Here is a 20,659-nt window from a genome sequence, read left to right as displayed (position 1 = left end):
CACAAATAAATGTTATATTAATGCACAGAGGCAGGAAGGGTTAATTTGGACGTGAGGAGAGTTACTCATTAAAGACTTTGAAGTGACAGGGGATTTGGATCTTGTCCTTTGAACACTTTTGACCCAGTGATGGTGTGGAGCTGCATTACAGATGACGGGAACAGTGTGATATGGAAAGATGCCCAAGGAGCAGGAATTAAGAGATGGGACCAAAGTGTCGTCTGTGACTAGATGAGTAGTAGGAGATAATCATCATTAATAGTAATAGCTAACATTTATGTTGCCCTTATGTGCTGGGCACGATTCTGAGTGTGGTGCATATATCCATTTAATCCTATCAACACCCCTATAAGTAATGTGGCATTAATATCCCCATTTGACAGATGAGGAAACTGAAGCACAGAGATTAAGTGACTTGCGTGAGGTCCCACTATGAATTGGTGGAGCTGGGACTCGAAACCAGTCATTCTGGCTCCAGACTTTGTGCTCTTATTAAAAAGTTGTGTTGGGGCTTCTAGGTGGCTCAGTCCATAGAGCATGAGATGCTTGATCTCAGGGTCATGAGTTCAAGCCCCACCATCGGCGTGTAGCCTACTTTAGGGAAAAAAAAAAAAACTCATTAAAAAGTTGCGTTGATTTGTTAGCGGGCCATAAAGATTCTTAAATGACAGGCTTATAACTATGAGCTTTAATTTCTTATGGTCAAGAAGGTTTTGAGCAAAGGAACTGTTGGATTAGAACTTTGCTCCAGGAGGATGATTCAGGCATTGGACAGAGGAGGTACTGGAGAGAAGAGGAAATGAGATGAGAAGTGTTTTATTTTTTGCTCACACCTTACCCATACCTTGTCTGAAACATATATTTAGGTATATACATTTATTTATTAGTATGTAACAGCTCTCTAGTCCCCAAACCTCTGTTTGCATAAGACTCTCCTAAGGGGCTTGTTGAAAATGTAGGTTCCTGGGCCTCTCTCTCAGATACCCTTATTCAGGTTCACCAAACTTCCAGGTGTTTCTGTCAGATGTTTCTGTCATAGGGAGTCAGATACATGTTGATTTGATTTTCATCTACAAATATCCAGAACCCATCTTTGTGCCAGCTTCTTCAGGAACGATGATAGAATTCTGTGGCTTCATACCTGATCTCAAGGAGCTCAGGATTTGATTTGGAGAGGCAAAGACTGCTCAAACTGATAATTGAAGTATGCTTGCTAACCAGTATTTTTATCACAAGTTACTGGACATCTACAGCATTTAACACAGGACAGGTTGTTGAGTATATGCGACATAACAGAAACGAAAGCGGACAGTCTCACGGAGAGCCAGGACACCTGTCTAGTGTGTTCTCTTGCCCAGCACCACTCAGGAGCAATAAATCTTGTGGCCTCAAAGTTCAGGCAGCAAGTCAACCTCCTGTGAGCTAGCTAGCTACCTTTGCCCTAGTAATTTCTGACTCCTTCCAAAAAGAAAGTCTGTCTAGGGGCGCCTGGGTGGCTCAGTCGTTAAGCGTCTGCCTTTGACTCAGGTCATGATCCCGGGGTCCTGGGATCGAGCCCCAACATCGGGCTCCCTGCTCAGCGGGAAGCCTGCTTCTCCCTCTCCCACTCCCCCTGCTTGTGTTCCTTCTCTCGCTGTCTCTCTCTCTGTCAAATAAATAAAATCTTTAAAAAAAAAAAAAAAAAAAAAGAATGTCTATTTGGACAAGAGTTGGTAAGAGCCCAGAAATGCTTCTCTTGTATTAATGAAAGCCAATTTCTGCCACCTACAAGAAATGCACATAATATTCTCTCTTTATTGCCATTTCTGACCCTTGCCTTGCTTTGCTTACATTTGGGCACATTTCTTTTTATTTCATAGTCACTAGATGTGTGCAGTCACTCTTTGGACATTTAAAATGTCTGTAGTATTCTATCAGTGTTCATAGTGTTGTCCCCAGAAGGAGACATGTGGTGCCAAAAATAGGCATCGCTATTTTTCTTTTTTTTTTTTTTTTAAGTTTGTTTATTTATTTAAGTGATCTCTACACCCATCATGGGGCTGGAACTCATGATCCTGAGATCAGGAGTCACATGCTCTTCGGACTGAGTAAGCCAGGCACCCCCTCACCCCTGTTTCTGTTGTAACTGTTCCTGCTTATTTATCTCATGGAAACCCATGCTCACCCTAACAGTCATAAGCTGGAGTTTATGTTCCAAAATGCAGTGTTGTCATATCCTAGTTTATTTCCTTCAGTTTGGACTTCTCAACTTCATAGTAGCAGCATAAAGGAGCAAATTAGTCCTTTGATCCATTAGCTATTACTGATTACCGTGTTGGAATAATGTAGTGTTTTGAGGTCAGGCTTTAACTCAGACCATGATTCAACACCTGGCTCTGCCCTATATTAATGAGGCCTCCATTTTCTCTTCTGTAAAATGGAGATGAGCGTAATAATTATCTCATAGGATTACCTTTCACATTATAGGGACTCAGTAAATATTAGCAATTGTCATTAATCTTTATTGTCAAGTAATATGTAATGAAAAGAAATAAATAGCCTAATTAAAGGCCCATATAAAGCCAGAATGTTTGTATTCTTGCAGTGAAACATCTTTGCTAAGTAATGATTGAGATCATATTTTCAGGCTGCAATCCAATAAATTAGCCCTCCAAAGGATTATTCCTAAAACGTTAGGTATATACTGTCATCACAATTAATGTTTTGTTGAATAAACAGGTAGAACTGTAATTATATACCACTGAACAAAGCAGTTTGAGGGTTATAACTTCTCAAGAGTTAACAATCGTTATGTGAAATCTTTATAAGCTAAGGTATAAAAATTCTCCACTTAAACTCAGAATTCATGGATTCTTTTTTTATAAATTCAATGCAGATTATTGTATTAATTGCTGTTGGGGTGACTAAGGGATCGAACAGGTGACAACAGTGTTCCCTCCTCCTTCCAGAGAGTAGCCCTCTAGATGAATCCACAGATAAGTACTTGACCAAGTCAAACAGTTGTCCTTCCACGGGAGCAGTAGCGAAGTTCCTTGCAGGTTCTTTAATCGGCCAGAATAATTGGGAGACTATTTGTATCCCAGCCCTTTTTCTTCCTTCATAGAGTTTTCAGATAACTATAGCCTGTCTGTTAGGTGTTTCTTTGGCGAAACACAGAAAAGGTTACAGTGATAGAGATCTTGGAATTGCCCAAGTAATCAAACTGTGATCATTGTTTCCTATCAGTTGTGCCAACAGATCATGCCCATGAACATTTTAGAAAAGGTCAACTGTACAGTTTGTTCATGTCATATTTCACATATTCATGTTTTCTAAAACTTTATGCCATTTCTTGACACTGAAATTTTAGAGATGGTATTTTCCTCAGGAAGTAATATCTTTCCAGGTGTTTTAAAAGTTACATTGGTGAGATGTCAGAACAAGTTGTTGATTATATGGCATGAGCATGAGAACAACTTTTGAGATTCCTCACTTACACGGTTTGAGAAGTGTCACACACCTGGACGTGGAAGAAGAGACCACATTTACTGAACACTTCCTATGTGCTGGTGCTTGCTTATACGTGTCTCCTTAATGCTCATGACAGCTTTGTGAGGTCGGCGGCGGTGACCCCATTCCTTATGTATGCTAATGGGAGACTTAGAATGACTGATTTGCCCACAATCTCATGGCTCATAAATAGTGAGACTGGGACTCAGAACCTGTCTTCTGAAACCGAGGTGTATACCTCATTGTTACATGGTCCATATAAACCTTAGCTATTATCAGAAAAAAAAATTACAGTTTCTTAGAACCAGGAAGTAACTCCAAAATATTAAAGCAGGTGTCTTAAAGGCCTATACTAAATATTTGATACATAGAAGAGCCCACAAACTCTCGCTTCATTCATTTTGACCTAGGTCTCTGGGGATATGATGAGACTAAAGCCAACTTAGAATTTTTAGACTTGCCCTCAGATTCATCCAGAGCCTTTCACACATGGAATCTACTGAACAGGGGTGTCTGGCCTCTGATTATAAAACAGAATACAAGCAGTAATTTAGAAAACTTTGTGGAAGACCTCAGAGGTACTTTCTCAGCAATGATGGTAAACAACCTGCCTGCAAATCAAGAGACGGGAAAACTATAAGCTGATAGAACTCCTTAAGCTTGCTAGCCTAAGACCAGTTAACCTAGAAACCTCATGCATCCATCAGTAGACTCTGAAGGCATCAACCCTGGGAGAGGTCATAAAAACACAGATACTCACACAAATATGCCCAAGGTCAGGAAGGAAACAGAAATTGAAAACAGATGGGTGAGGACTAGCAAACCAGAGCGGACATGCCCTATCTGAAGGGTGCAGCTGCTGAGTTTCTCAGCTCGACCTGATTCCTGTCACTCCATATGACATCCCAGTCTTGCCAGGTCTTCTGACGTTTTCAACAGAAGCCAGGAGTCTGGATTTTTATGTGGAATCAGATTTTTTTTTTTAACACCAGCACTAAATTCAAGAGAAGGGAGAGAGGAGGAGGAAGGATAGAGGGGGTTAGGGAGAGAGGGAGAAAGAGCAACACCATATGAAAGCCTGTCCAAAGGCCAGATGTCACCACAGTGGAGTGGTGGCTGCCCGTGTGGAGACTGTTCCAGGATACAAAGGGTGGAAGCTCATGGCAATAGTATTTACCTCAACTTGGAAAGGCTCACCTGGGTTCATTATAACCACTCTAGGAAGCAGAGGGCTGTAGAACATTTAAAAAGTCTTTATCCTGGGGGCACCTGGGTGGTTCATTCGGTTAAGTATCCAACTCTTGATTTCAGCTCAGGTCATAATCTCAGGGTTGTGAGATCAAGCCCCGATTCAGGCTCTGCGCTCAGCAGGGAATCTGCTTGAGATTCTCTCCTTCTCCCTCTCCTCCTGCTTGCACTCTCTCCCTCTCTCCCTCCCTCTCTCTCTCTCTCTCCAAAATAAATAAATCTTTAATGGGGTGCCTGGGTGGCTCAGTCGGTCAAGTGTCTGCCTTCAGTTCAGGTCATGATCTCAGGGTCCTGGGATCGAGCTCCACATGGGGCTCCCTGCTCAGTGGGGAGTCTGCTTCTCCCTTTCCCTCTCCCCTCTGCTCATGCTCCCTCTGTCTCAAATAAATAAATAAATAAATAAAATCTTTTATACTGGGGCTCCTGGGTGGCTCAGTCAGTTAAACCTCTGACTCTTGGTTTCGACTCAGGTCATAATCTCAGGGTCATGAAATGGAGCCCTGCATGGGACTTTGCACTCAGCAGGGAGTCTGCTTGGGATTCTCTCCCTTTCCCTCTCCCTACCCCTCTGTTCCTTCCCACTGCATGGGTGCGCTCTCCCTCTCTCACACACACACAAATAAATAAAATCTTTAAAAATTAAAAAAAAAGTCTTTATCTTGGTGGATAAACAGGAGTTTTTAACTTTATTTGGATCTTTTTTTTTTTTTTAAAGATTTTATTTATTTATTTGACAGAGACAGAGATAGCGAGAGCAGGAACAGAAGCAGCGGGAGTGGGAGAGGGAGAGCAGGCTTCCTGCCGAGGAGGGAGCCCGATGTGGGACTCGATCCCAGGACCCTGGGATCACGACCTGAGCCGAAGGCAGACGCTTAACGACTGAGCCACCCAGGCACCCACTTTATTTGGATCTTGATCCTCTTTGAGAACCTAATAAAAACTATAGATTTCGTTCAAGCAAGTGCTCATGTTACTCACTCCTGTGTACAAACACAAGCCTGGCATGTAATTTCGGAGCACGCATGGACCTCTTGACTTGCCTCTGCAGACATCAGTTGAAGACCCAAGTTTTTATTCAGAAACCACAGCTCTTCAGAGTGACTCAGGCCCCAGAGGTTAGCTGTACTCTTCAATTCTGTGCTGTTCAACCTGTCATTTTAAACTTGTCTCTGTTTGCAGTTTTGCAGACTTTTCCAAACTCAGGCATTCTTCCCCCTTAGTTTTGAACTAGGTAATTAACACTTGTCATTTCATGTGACGCTTGCACACAAACCAAAGTGTATCCCTGTGAACAGGGCACAGGGGGGAGAGAATGGACTGGATCTCCTCCCCCAGTCCTCTCGGGAGCCTTGGAGACAGAGAAAGAAGACAGTAGGCCACAGGGACATTCTACTGCTTCCTTGTGAAGGAACTCGGAAAGAGCCAGCAAAACCCTCTCCCAGCTCCTGCTGTGGGCTGAGTTTATAGATCTCTAAACATCCTCAAGAACACTGGCTTTCTCAAAGAGGCCTTTAATCATTGCCAGTGCAGGAGGGTTGTTGACCCACAGCTTGGAACTTTGGTGTCTGAGCTACATTTTATCACTTAAGAGGTACTTTCTTCCTCCAAAAGTGCTGTTTTCCCTCATGGAAATAACCCAAAAGCAGACAGACAGAAATAGCAAAAGATCAACTGACTTCGGTTAAGATTGTACTCTTTCTCTGTTAGCTTTCACATTTTGAATGTAGGGTAACCTGAAACTAGCCACGTTCCTAAGAGGTAATCAAAGTCTATGCAGTTTCTAGTTTGTTAAAGACAGTTTTGAGACAAAACTAGTGGCCACTTCAGCTTTTCAAAATACGACTTAAAAATACCTTTTAGATGCCATTGTGTGGTTTGTTTTCTCTCATGAGAAATAAACTTTCAGAGCTGATAAGGTAGGGAATGGCTTTATACCTTCTAGTGGTGTTTTTTAATATTTTATTTATTTATTTGACAGAGAGAGCACAAGCAGGTGGGAGGGGTAGAGAGGGAGACGCAGACTCCCCACTGAGCAGGGAGCCTGATGTGGGACTCGATCCCTGGACCCTGGGATCCTGACCTGAGCCGAAGGCAGACACTTAACCAACTGAGCCACCCAGGCGCTCTTACCTTCTAGTTCTAAAAGGCTAATTGGTGAGGGGTTCAGTCTGTTAAGCGTCTGCCTTTGGCTCAGGTCATGATCTCGGAGTCCTGGGATCGAGCCCTGCATCAGGCTCCTTGCTCAGCGGAAGAGTCTGCTTCTCCCTCTGTGCCTCTGCCCCCCACTCATGCTCTCTCTCTCTCTCTCTCTCTCAGATAAATAAAATCTTCTAAAAAAATAAAAGGCTAATTGCTAAGAAATGAATTTCAATACCTATTGTCATTTCTCTGCAAATTACTCTGAAATGCATATACACTTCGCCTCATTCTTAACTCCCATCTACAGTTTTGTATCTCCAGCTGCTCACTCAACAATTCTACTTGGAAGTCTTATCATCACCTCAAACTTAAGTTTTCTAAAATTCCACTTCTTTCTAAGATCAGCCCCATGTGCTCACAGTGACCCATTTCTATCACAAGTACCTTTCTTCTTCCCTACCTCTGACACCTAGGCAGCATCTTTGATCATTCTTTCCCTCTAGTCACCGGAGCCCATAAATTATTTTCTTAACATCTCTCGGATACATTGATCCCTTTCTTTATCGCTTTTCATTCCTTTGCTCTTTTCATTTTTTGTCACCTTAGTCCTAGAAGTGATAAACATTTTACTTCTAAGTTATCCTAGTGTGGTCCTCCTACCTGAGGGGATTTATCGTACTCAAGCACCGCTTTGCTGATCTGATTGCCCCTGAAGCCTTTATGTGTTCCCATCGGCCCACCTGTCATTAACTAGGCACACAAGACCCCTATATCAGACCTGTAGCTCTGGGTCACTCACTGGTCCCCATGAAAATGCTGACAGCAGTGCCCAAGTCAGGCCCCTCTTTTCTGACCCCGTGCCCAGCCCTCACTGGGAGCCTCAGGATCTTTCCTCTGACCCTGAATCCAAGTGAGATCCTAAATGTACCTAAGGGGCCTGCCCAATGCCCAGCTCACAGGAGATGCCTAATAAATAGCAGTGGTTCGGGGCGCCTGGGTGGCTCATTCGGTTAAGCATCTACCTTTGGCTCATGTCATGTTCTCAGGGTCCTGGGATCGGGCCCTATGTCCAGCTCCTTGCTCAGCGGGGAGTCTGTTTGTCCCTCTCCCTCTGCCCCTCCGTGCCCCCACTCATGCACATGAACTCTCTCTCTCTCAAATAAATAAAATGTTTAAAAAATAATACTGATAAGCAAATAAATAGCAGTGGGTCAATTATTATTTCCTGGGATAATGTTCTCATGGCAGCTGTTTAATCAGCATTAGCCAGATAAAGGAACTACTTTATCAAAATGATTCCTTTTTCTAAAAACCTATGTAAGATCTCCTACTTCCTTAGCAATTTGAAGAGACTGCCCAAAGGAAAGCAACTTAGGAATTTTTTTAATGTTCCTAAACATACAAATAATAAACAAATATGATTGATTATCAGAAATGATTTAAAGTTTGTCATTAAGAACATTTATTTGAAGTCTTCCAAAAAGAACAGTTTTTTGGGGTTTTTTTAAGATTTTATTTTTAAATAACCTCTACACCCAGCATGGGGCTCAAACTCATAACTCCGAGATCGAGAGTCTCATGCTTCACCACTGAGCCAGCCAGGCGCCCCAAAAAGAACAGTTTGGGCCTCACAGAAGGTTGTTCCCCTCTTTACTATTATTTATTATTATGAATAACATTAATTTAATTATATTTTAAAATTGTATATCTTATATTTAATCTTTTAACTTTATCTTTGCCTAATTATCTTTTTAGTACTGATGAGGAATCTCTATTCCACTTTAACACTGAGTTTAAAATTCAGTTGTTTATTCTTTGCGTTGAAAATCCCCCACTGGTGTTGGGCCAAAAGGAATATAACTTTTTTTTTTTTTTTACAATTTCATATATATTTTTACAATTATTGTAACATTACACATTTTCATTAAGAACAACCTGATAAATACAGAAAACCAAAACCAAAAGAATCACAACCCTCCCCCACCCAACATACCCAGACCTGCTACAAATACTTCATTGTATTTTCTTCTAGTCTTTGTTTATAGATTTGCTTTTTTTTTTTTTAAGATTTTGTTTTATTTATTTTAGAGAGAAAGTAGGGGGAAGGAGTAGAGGGAGAGGGAAAGAATCTTAGGCAGACTCTGCCCTGAGCACCAGCTGTCGCTAGGGTCAGTCTCCGGACCTGAGATCAGGACCTGAGCAGAAACCAAGAGTCAGTCGCTCAACTGACTGAGCTACCCAGGTGCCCCTAGATTTGCTTAAAATATAGTGCTCTATGTAAGCATAATACATCACTTTGTAAAAGGTGATACAATGCCGGTGGCTCAGTCAGTTGAGCATCCAGCTCTGGGTTTCGGCTCAGGTCATGATCTCAGGGTCTTTAGATCCAGCCCCATGTCAGGCTCCATGCTTAGTGCCGAATCTGCTGGGGTTGCTCTCTCCCACTTCCCCTCTGCCCCTCCCCACTCTCCCTCTCACACGCCCTAGTGTGCACACGCGCTAGCTCACTCGCTCTCTCAAATAAATAAGTAAATCTTTCAAAATAATAAAAGGTGATACAATTCTCATGACTATATTTAAAAGCAGGTAAATTGCTACCATCTGTGCTTTACTTACCACGTGCCAGACTCTGTACGAGGCACTTCACTTGCATTCTCACGTTTAATTCTTAAACCCTCTCAATGGGGGTAAATGCTATTACCACCCCCACTTATACATGAGGAAGCTGAGTCTCTAGGAAGTCCAGTCCCCACAGCTACTGAATGGCAGACATGGAATAAGACCCTAGGCAACCCAGACCTGGAACCTGTTTCTTAACCACTGTACCTGGAATGTGTAAAAACTTGAGCCCTCTCTTGCATGACCACCATGAGTGATGAAGAGAGATTGACTTCCCTTGTCTTCACAATAGCGAGGTGGAGAAACCCTTACCCATCAGCGCCTCTACTGTAGTAATACCGGGAATACTGTGAATAATCATTTCATTAGCCCCTGTTTATGCCATATACCATCCTTGCCACTTAACTTTCAGTGTCTCTAATCTTTACCAGAAGCCTTGAAGGTTTCTGTTAACCACCATTTCACAGTTGAGAACACAGGACTCAGAGAGCTCAAGTAACTTATGCGTAGTCACGGAGCATGTGATTGAGGAGCTAGGATTCTAATTCCATGGTGTTCCATACTTCCACTCCATAAAACAATCTCCTAAGACCCAGATAAGAACGAGAAGAGATGGTCCTTTGCCGTTTGCTTACTACCAACATTAGCATGTTTCTGTGGCACCAGATTGGCCAAATCCAGAGGGCGCGATGTGTGTTTGGATTGAAAGGGTATATTGAGCCCCAGGGGAGTTGATCTGGCACAGGGCACTTCAGAAAACAAGGTTTCACTCACTTTTTCCTACTATTCCTGTGGGAGCCTCTGCAATCACATGTTTATGAAATAAATAATTACCTAACGAGAAGACAGATTTGTCTGGATAAAAAAGGCATTATTTACATGAAGTACATCTGTTATTGCCAACTCCAGACATTTTACTGGCCCAAAAAGCTGTTTTGTTTTGTTTTGTTTTGTTTAAATCATACACATGAAAGGACTTGAGAAATTTAATTGGGAGAACTGAGGCCGGAGGAATTACATTTTCCAAGTAAGTTAGTGAAAGAGGAGGATCCAGGATTCTCCACTGCCCCCAAGTCCATTGAGCTTTCCGCTACATTGTTTTGCTTCACCTAATTTTCAGAAGTATGACAGAGCAGAAAAATTCAGCGAGGTTTATTTGGTTTATGGAATGTGAATTTTTAGACATTAAGTTGGTCAGATATAAAAATTGCCTTTACTAGAACGGCAGTAATCTCAAACACCTGCTAAACTATTTGTCTCAGTTCTGTTGTTGTCTTTTTTTTTCTAGATTTAATGATGCTTTGCAACAGTCTCTAAGTCTGAAGCTTTCTGTGCCTGTGCATCCCAGGATTTGCTAAGATATGGAGGAGCCTCCTCAGAACGATCTGAACACGATGACCCACGAGAAGGATGACGCTCTCCAGAGCACCAGCCCTCAGATTTCTGTTAGTGAATTTTCTTGCCACTGCTGTTACGACATCCTGGTTAACCCCACCACCTTGAACTGTGGGCATAGCTTCTGCCGGCACTGCCTAGCTTTGTGGTGGGCTTCTTCAAAGAAAACAGAGTGTCCAGAATGCAGAGAAAAATGGGAAGGTTTCCCTAAAGTCAATATTCTCCTCAGGTAATGCTCAGTCCATATCGGTAGCCCATGCAGCTAGCACAGTGTGCTTTCTCTTCATGGGAGCAACCAAGCTTGAGAGGGCCAGAGGCGCAGAGCCGCCCTCCTCCATGGTCATTCTAGATCTGCTGATGTGTGCGTCAGGGAGCCCAGGGACTGCAAATCCAGACTCCCTTCCTCACAGGTGATCGTGATCTGTTTGTGATTGTTTATCATAAAGGAGAAAAAGAAATTCTGGGTATCAGACCATTGCTTATAATCCTTTGTCATATAACACTTTTTATTGATTTGTATCTACTGCGGACACCTAGGTCTAATAGAGAAAGTGGTATAACTGCACAATTCTGTACAAATCAATTTGATGCTGATTTTCATCATCTTTGACTAAATTCTGTTCCAGTTTTCATATCAATAGAGGTAGCTTCTCATGCATAGTCTCATACAACAAATGGCAAGACCTTTCAGATAGTAGGTTCTTTTCTGCTTCTGTCCATAATATTTATAATGTACCTGTGAGGTCTTTGAGGCTAAAATCCTTGCTTTTCTTCTGTTGCCTTCTTGATACCAACAGAGTATCAGAAAGCTCCATGAAAACATTAACCTAACATTCTCTTTTTCATATGAGATATATTTACAAATACTTTGCTCTCATCTGTCAGCCTGGTTTACCTGACGGTTGCTCTTAAATTGAAGGAAGATTCTCTGATTATGGGTAATTGAAAATGGAGAGCCCTATAGTAGGACCTAATGGTCTTCCTCTTACTACTCAACTCCACTTGTTTTCTTTTTTATGAATTAATTTTTAATAACATAAGCAATACATAGATACCTTCAATTGCTTATAGTCTTCTTAAAAAATTAGAATTATTACTGATAAAGTTAAAGACCCCTTGGACCTCTCTTTCCCTATCTTGCCATCCTTCCTTCCTTTTTTCCCCAGAGTCATTTCAGTTACGACTTAGTTATGATTTCCTTCAGATTTTTATTTTTTTTTTAAAGATTTTATTTATTTGAGAGAGAGAATGAGATAGAGAGAGAGAGCATGAGAGGGGGGAGGGTCAGAGAGAGAAGCAGACTCCCTGCTGAGCAGGGAGCCCGACGTGGGACTCGATCCCAGGACTCCAGGATCATGACCTGAGCCGAAGGCAGTCGCTTAACCAACTGAGCCACCCAGGCACCCTCCTTCAGATTTTTAAAAATACTTTTATACATATGTGTGCCAATAGGAAATCCAAATATTTCCTCACGTCTGTGGTGTACTATCTGTATGGTTCTACAGTTTACTGTTTTCATTCAACGATATGTATGTCTTAAATGTACCCATCTAGATACAAGTGATACCCAGTAAATTCATTTTTAAAACCATGTAGCATTCCATTGTGTGAATAGACCATGTTTTATTTGACTATTTCTCTAACCATCGACATGTAAGTTGTTTCTCATTTTTTGCTGTTACCAACAGGGCCATAACCAACCTTCTTGTCCATTCTTCTAAAGTGCTTGTATATTATTAAATGTTGACTGTTAGTTTGATTTTAACCTCTAAACATTATAAGATTTAAGCAGATAACTGTCTTGTGATTTTTTTTTTCTATTCTCCATAGGGATGCCATTGAAAAATTATTTCCTGATGCCATTAGAATGCGATTTGAAGACATTCAGCACAATAATGACATAGTCCAGAGTCTTGCAGCCTTTCAGAAATACGGGAATGATCAGGTTCCTTTAGCTCCAAACACAGGCCGAGTGAATCCTCAGAGAGGCGGGGGATTCTTTTCTGGAGTGCTCACAGCTTTAACTGGTGTGGCAGTAAGTTTATCTCTGTGTTTCTCTGCCCCTGCCCTCCACAGTTTCCACTGAAGTCAGTTCCTTTGTAATTGATGGCATACCTGTATGCGATGATTCACTGCGTGCATGGAAATCTGGGTTGTATGATTCTTCGGGGATGCTTCGTACTCAAGTAGTCAACGTCATATTCAGAGCCCAGTTATTGTTAGCTTATTCCATTTCATGCTCTTCATAACCTCTGCAATAGCCACTGTTATTACTCTCATTTTGTCTGTTTATTTCTTTTTATTCTTATTTTTAACCTAAGCTCCATGCCCAGCATGGGGCTTGAACTCATGACCCTGGGATCAAGAGTCGCATGCTCTACTGACTGAGCCAGGCAGGCGCCCCTACTGTTCCCATTTTAGAGGTGAGGAGGCCGATGCAAGGAGGTATTAGAACTGAAACCATGTCTACCTTGATGGTCCAGTCTCGAGCACGGCACTTTACTAACATCCCATGGACAGACTGTTTTCTTTTCAGTTCCATGCTACAACAATTTAAAGGTTACACATTTTCCAGCAAAAAAAGGCACATGATAAGTCCATTATACCGGCCAAGATGTTGGGGTCAAGGGTGCAGTGCCCCCAGATGCTCTGCACTGAGTCCTGTTTCTGACTCTGTTCCCTCATGGCCTTACCGCCCAGCAGTGAGAGGACCCCCCCCCCCCCCCCGAGAGTTCTGCTCCCCCGCTCTCTTTGCTTCCTTGTACCAACGTGGCATCATTCCCTTCATGCTCAGCCTCTGACCTTCCTCTGTGTTAAGGGCTCTCCCTCTTCCCCAGGTGGTCCTGCTCGTGTATCACTGGAGCAGCAGGGAATCTGAGCACGACCTCCTGGTTCACAAGGCCGTGGCCAAGTGGACAGCGGAAGAAGTCGTCCTCTGGCTGGAGCAGCTGGGCCCTTGGGCCTCTCTCTACAGAGACAGGTTTTTAGCGGAAAGAGTAAATGGAAGGTGAGAAGCAATATCTTCTGACATTTTTTTTTAAGCTGCTTTATTGAGATACGATCCACATACTATAAAATTCACCTATTTTTTTTTTTTAAGATTTTATTTATTTATTTGACAGAGAGAGACACAGCGAGAGAGGGAACACAAGCAGGGGGAGTGGGAGAGGGAGAAGCAGGCTTCCTGCTGGCAGGGAGCCGGATGAGGGGCTCGATCCCAGGACCCTGGGATCATGACCTGAGCCGGAGGAACGACTGAGCCACCCAGGCGCCCGAAAAGTCACCTATTTAAAGTATACAATCCATGGTGTTCAGTATATTCACCGATGGGTGCAGCCATCACCCCAGTCTAGTTTTAGAACATTTTCATCACCCCAAAAAGAAAGCTCTTACTCTTTTGCCATCAGTCCTCATAACCCCCGCCAACCACCGTTCTCCTTGCTGTCTCAGTGGATTTGCCTATTTAGACTATTTTGTATAAATGGAACCAGACAATATTCATGACCTTTGGGTCTGGCTTTTTCACCTCGCAGAGTATTTTCAGGGTCCATCCAGGTTGTCGCAGGTGTCACTGCCTCTTGCGTTTTGTATTGCTGAGTAATATTCCCGTTGGTGGCCAAACCACATTTTATTTATCCAGCCTTCTGTTGACGGACACTTGGGTTGGCTCCGTTTGGGGACTGTTACGAACAGTGCCGCCGTGGTCCTCAGCATACAGGTTTTTGTGTAGATCTGCATTTCCAGTACTCTCTTGGAGTGGAATTGCTGGGTCATAAAGTAAATCCTTGTGTGTAACTTTTTGAGGAGCTGCCAAACTGTTTTTCCAAAGCAGCTGAACCATTTTATGTTATTGACATTTTGTGTGTTGCTCCTTGATTATAAAAGAAGCAGGTATTTACTACTTATTTAAAAATAATAATGTAGAACTATAGGGTATTGGAAGTGAAATACCCTCATAATTCTACTCTTTAGGGAAAACCACCATGGTCATCTTTCTGGACATCTTTCCAGATTTTTTTTTTCCATGTTTATACAGAGATACACATAAATGTATTTTTTTTTTAAGATTTTATTTATTTGTCTGACAGAGAGAGACACAGCGAGAGAGGGAACACAAGCAAGGGGAGTGGGAGAGGGAGAAGCAGGCTTCCCACTGAGCAGGGAGCCCGATGTTGGGGCTCGATCCCAGGACCCTGGGATCGTGACCTGAGCCGAAGGCAGATGCTTAACGACTGAGCCATCCAGGCGCCCCTATTATTTATTTGTTTAAACTGAAAATGCAATTATACTAACCAGACCTGTGTTTATATATGTGTATGTATATATGCATGTATGTGTATATCCGGAGTCTATTTGATCTCTCCCAAAACAAATCTGGATTGTTTCCTTTTTCCTGTTCTAAGCAGTTCCAAGCAATGTTGTAGCAAATGCCCTGATACAAGGAACTCCCGTATCGAATTGCCAGGCTCTAGGGAGGCCCGCTTACGCCCATCAGCATTTCCCCTCGCCCCCTTCCAGAGCCCTGTCCATCTTTATTGGAGTCTTTCCTTCCCCAGAGGGACTGTGGAAGGATAGTACTTAGCGCACCACGCAGTGCCAAGAGCAGCCGCGATCCGCTTGTCCCGGACGGCCGTCCACTCACTGCCCCCTGGAACTGGGCTTTCAGCACTTGACCCTCCTTTGGGAAAGCCAAATGCTCCCACTCGAATTGTCTGTTTTTTGTAAGAATTAGCACCTCTCCCCAGTTGTGGTTAAAAAAATTTTTTTTTTTTTCTTGGGCGCCTGGGTGGCTCAGTTGGTTAAGCAACTGCCTTCGGCTCAGGTCATGATCCTGGAGTCCTGGGATCGAGTCCCGCATCGGGCTCCCTGCTCAGCAGGGGGTCTGCTTCTCCCTCTGACCCTCTTCCCTCTCGTGCTCTCTGTCTCTCATTCTCTCTCTAATAAATAAATAAAATCTTTAAAAAAAAAAAAAAAAATTTTTTTTCTCTACCTACCTAATACATGTTTGAGTAATTGCCTTCCTTCCAGAAGATAGATTCCTAGAACTGGAATTTCTGGGTCAAAGGACATAAACCTTTACAACTTGGATAAATGTTTCCAAATTCCCCAGAAAAGGAAATGAGCCTCCATCCATCCACCAGCGGTCGTGTGCCCGTGGGGCTCTCGGCTATTGCTGCACCGGGGTGTTTTTAACGATGAATGATTATTGAGGTGGAGTCATGTTTTCTGATGAAAGGGATCAGACAAGGGAGCTGCCATCATTTTTCTTAAATTACTACCCCCAAACAGCTACTCTTAAAATCATAACATTTTATTGGATTTCTTTCTAATTTTTTTTTTCTATATATACACATTTTGAAAAATAGGGCAGTATGTGAGAGGTCAGCCTGCGTAGCTGGGAGATCAGAGGTTAGGAGCAAAAGAGACCAGGCTGTGCCTTGGCTGAGCCACTTGATGTCTCCAAGCCATTTTTTCAGCCACAAAATGGCCATCATGCCACCTACTGGGCAGAATTGTTAAATGGATCTGTGGTGACTCACGGAAGTCATTTTAGAGAGTCACGAAGATTCAGTGGTTTGCTGTTATTACTGTTATGCCATATACTAAGTGTCTTAACTTACTCAAGCCTAAAGCATTTGTGCTGATAGGATGCAAGCCTGACTGTGAAGAGTTTGCCTTCAAAAGAAATCTCCTGCTACTCCCCCTCCCCGACAGGTTGCTTTTAACCCTGACAGAGGAAGAATTTTCAAGGGCGCCATATACCATAGAAAACAGCAGCCACAGAAGAGCCATCCTCCTGGAACTGGAGCGTGTCAAAGCCCTAGGTGTGAAGCCACCCCAAAATCTCTGGGAATATAAGGTGAACTCTTTTTTTTTTTTTTTTTTTAATTGAGAAAAGTGTAGAGAACAGCCTCTCCGTCATCTGCATGCCCACTGAGTAGGAAAACATCACAGACCCCCCTGAAGCCCCCAGCTCCCCACCCTCTCTAGAGGTACCATGCTCCTGCCGCTGAGCTGGGGGTCCCTACTTGTGTCGGGGGTGTGTGTACGCAAGCACTAGGAGTGTTGTTTCACGGGTCCCTAACCTTCACGGAAGGGGCCTGAACTGAGCACGTCCTTCTGCAAGTAGCGACCTCTCTGGCCCCAGTTCACTCCTGTTCGCTTTCGAGCACGTGCTAGTTGAGGCCTTGTCCTGCCAGTGAACCCTGAGATCCTTTCCCTTTTTGCTATTAGAAACAGTGCTGCTGTGGAAATTTTTTGGACATTCTTATGCTTTATGGTGTGTACTGCGGAACGGGATTGCTAGCTCACAGGCAATACACATCTCCAACTTTATGAGTTGAAGATAAGCTACTCTTTACCGTGACTGCACCACAGATAAGATTTAGCAAATACTGTACCATAAAACGAATATTTTTTATTATAAAATATCTGGAATAAATACCGACTTGTATCCTAAAAAAGATAGCATGGAGAAAAGTAATTACAAATGATCCATAAGTCCATAGGGAAGAAATGCTCACTCATAATTAAAGAAGTGCAAACTGAAATAAGCAGATGGCATCGTTTTCACCTCTATGGTCCTGTCAAGGACAAGAGCATCATAATCTAAGGAAAGAGACATTCGTGTGTTCTGTGGATCCTAAATATGGTGCAGTCTCTGTGGAGAGCAGTTTATCAATAACTAGTAAAATTTAAACCGCCCCCACCGCCTGACCTGCAGTTTCACTTCTTAGCACATAGAGCACGGGTAGCATGGTCTGGGGGTCAAGGGCAGGGCAGCTGCGCCCCTTGCCGGGCTCCTCCAGGGCACGCTGGCTATGGAACAGCAGCAGGCCCCGGGGCCCCATGTGCCCATCTCCTCCTCGGTAATCACAGAGAGAACCGAACTTTGAGTCCCCAAACGTCATCCGATGAGACGCTCACCTCAGCATCGTTGGTAATAGCAGCACACAGAAATCAAGGGAAGTGCCCATCATGAGGACAGGTTAAATAAAGAGGGTGCACCCGTACGTATAACCAGTACAGAAGAAGGTAGAAGGTGGGGACTCTGGGTGTGCCAGTAAGGAAGGATGCCCAAGTTGTACTGTTAACTGCAAATAAAGAAAAGCACATTGGAAAATAGACACATTTGTATGTATCTATATGTTCGCATTTGCATAGAATATTTGTGGAAGGATACACAAACTGTTAGTGTTTTCATCTAGGGGTTGGGACTTGGACAGAAGGGAGAATTTTATTGTCAATACATTTCTGTGCCATTTGGAAAACATTGTGTTGACTTTGTACACATATTATTTTAAAACTAAAAAAACACTTGTTTTAGAATTTTTGAAGACGGGGCATGGAGAAGGTTTGTTGTTTTGTGCGTTATTGCTGACTCTCTATTTAAAATACGTAAAAGTAATCTTAATATTAACCAGAGCAAATGGGAATGCGATTCTGGACCCAGGCAGAATCTTATCAGTTGGCTCCTTCAGGTCTTCTGAGCGGGCAGCCCCTCCCAGAGGGTGGCCATTTGACAAATCGCCAATTTGGACCTTTGGACCCTGTCGGCACAGGTCCAAAGGTGTGTGAATAGGATTCTTCCAGCCCTAGTGTCCGGGTGCAATTCTTATTCTCATTCGACATGAAAGAAACAGCTCCCCACTGAAGTGCTATCATCATAACCACCTTACCGGGTGGTTGCTTTTCCTCCTTTTCTGATAGGAAGCCAAGCACTCACACTGGTTCAGCACTCACACTGACACCAGACCCACAAATAGGTAACCTGCTCATCTCCCTTTCTCTTGTACTAACCATGATGTGGCTGGCCATACTCCAACTTTATTTCTGGGACCAGTGCTCCTTTAGATCTTGCATATTTTACAAGAACAGTATTGCCCCCAAGGCGATTGATTGGTGGGAGGTGAAGAATAAAAAAAAGTCTTAGATAATTTGTGATTTGTGGCCCCCTCCAAAATACCACAGTACATAAACAGATGTATAGTATATCTGTGGTATTCACATTTCATGGGGAGGCAGGATTATGAAAAAAAAATATTTTTAAAAGGGGATAATAATAAAAAAAAAACAGGTTGGGAAACATTTTTGAATGATGAATTACTCCCATGTCTATTTCTCACCTACGTTAGGATGCAAAGATATTTACTATGGAAAATTTCAAATATACACAAAAGCAGGATAACACTACAGAACTGCCGGGTACCCTTACCAGCTACAGCAACTTATGTCCATGTTGATTTCAGTGATCCCCCACCTACTCCCACCCCTGACTGTTTTGAAAATCTAAGATACCTTATTTTTCATAGGTAAATATTTCATTGTGAATCTCTAAAAAGTAGACTCTTTTAAAAAGAAAACTAGGAGCACCTGGGTGGCTCAGTCGGTTAAGTGTCGACCTTTAGCTCAGGACATGATCCCAGGGTCCTGGGGTCGAGCCCCATGTCCAGGACCCCCAGCTCAGCGGGGAGTCTGCTTCTCCCTCCCCCCCCGTTCTCTCTCTCTCACTGTCTGTCTCTCAAATAAATAAAATCTTTTTTTAAAAATTTAAAAACAAAACTAAATTCCCTGATATCACATAACTTGGCAGTATTTAAATGTACTATATCATATCTAAAACTAATGATGTAACGTATGGGGATTAACATAACAATAAAAAAATTAAAAAAAAATAAATGTACTATATCTTTTTTTCTTCCAGTTCATTTGTTCCAAACAAGGTCTACATTTGGCCATTGTGTCTCTCAAGTCTCTTGTAGTGTATGGATTCTCCCTCCCTGTTTTTGTTATCCTGCATTTATTTGTTGATGAAACTCAATAGTTTTGCCTGTAGTTTGCCTCCATCTTGAATTCAGCTGATTGTCTCTCTGTGGTGTCACCTGACAGGTTCTACTATCTCCTGCATATCCCATATTCCAGTAGTTATATCTAGAAGCTTGCATTGGTTTGGGTATTTGACAAGACTACTTCATAGGTGGTGGCGTTTTCTTCCATCAAGAGGCTCATGATATCTAATTGTTTCTTTCTGACGGTAGCAGCCACCATGATCATTGATTCTTTACTTGCAAAATGGTGATACTGTAATTCTCTCATTTCTTCATTTTTTTTAATTGAGAGAGAGAAAGAGAGCACAAGGTGGGGGTGGGGGCAGAGGGAGAGAGAGGAAGAATTGCAAGTAGACTCCCCACTGAGCACGGAGCCCGATGCAAGGGCTCCATCTCACGACCTTGAGATCATGACCTGAGCTAAAACCAAGAGTCAGCTGCTTAACTGACTGGGCCACCCAGGTGTCCCTCGGTTGCTTTGTTTCTTAACTTCCACATATGAGTGAAATCATACGGTGTTTGTCCTTCTCTGATTTAGTTCATTTAGCATAATACCCTCTAACTCCATCTGTGTCATTGCAGATGGCAAGCTTTCATTCTTTTTTTTATGGCTGAATATATTCCATTGTGCATATATATATATATGCACATCTCCTTTCTTTATTCATCAGTTTGATAAGTTTTGACATATTGCACACACCTGTGAAACCATCACCATCAAGGTAGCGAACATATCCATCACTCCCCAAAGCTACCTCCTGCCCCTTTGTTGAGCCCTGCTACCCACCCGTCCCCATTCAAATAAGTGCATGGTGCTAACACACTGATCCAACTTGCATTTCTCTAAGAACTAATGATATTGAGCATCTTTTTATGTGCTTATTTGCCATCCTTATTATAAATCTTCTTTGGTGAAGTAGCCATTCATACCTTTTGCCCAT

The 20,659-nt window shown here is 42.7% G+C and overlaps 1 protein-coding gene across 2 annotated transcripts in view; it reads left to right on the top strand.

The window, feature by feature from the left end:
• The window catches only part of BFAR (bifunctional apoptosis regulator), a 28,458-nt gene that overhangs the window by 1,497 nt on the left and 6,302 nt on the right, over nucleotides 1-20,659 (top strand). The window contains exons 2-5 of one of the 2 annotated variants that reach the window (XM_036089183.2): nucleotides 10,784-10,940; nucleotides 12,721-12,925; nucleotides 13,728-13,897; nucleotides 16,606-16,750. In XM_036089183.2, coding sequence (XP_035945076.1) covers nucleotides 10,906-10,940; nucleotides 12,721-12,925; nucleotides 13,728-13,897; nucleotides 16,606-16,750 — 555 coding nt within the window. In that variant the 5' untranslated portion in view covers nucleotides 10,784-10,905. Of the gene's footprint in view, nucleotides 1-10,783; nucleotides 11,120-12,720; nucleotides 12,926-13,727; nucleotides 13,898-16,605; nucleotides 16,751-20,659 lie in introns of both variants that reach the window. The other variant, XM_036089181.2, reaches the window with a different exon arrangement.

This window comes from Halichoerus grypus, chromosome 6 (assembly GCF_964656455.1).
Source record: "Halichoerus grypus chromosome 6, mHalGry1.hap1.1, whole genome shotgun sequence".
Taxonomy (NCBI): domain Eukaryota; kingdom Metazoa; phylum Chordata; class Mammalia; order Carnivora; family Phocidae; genus Halichoerus; species Halichoerus grypus.
Note: the sequence above shows the minus strand (reverse complement) of the source record. Positions and strands in the feature narration are given on the sequence as shown.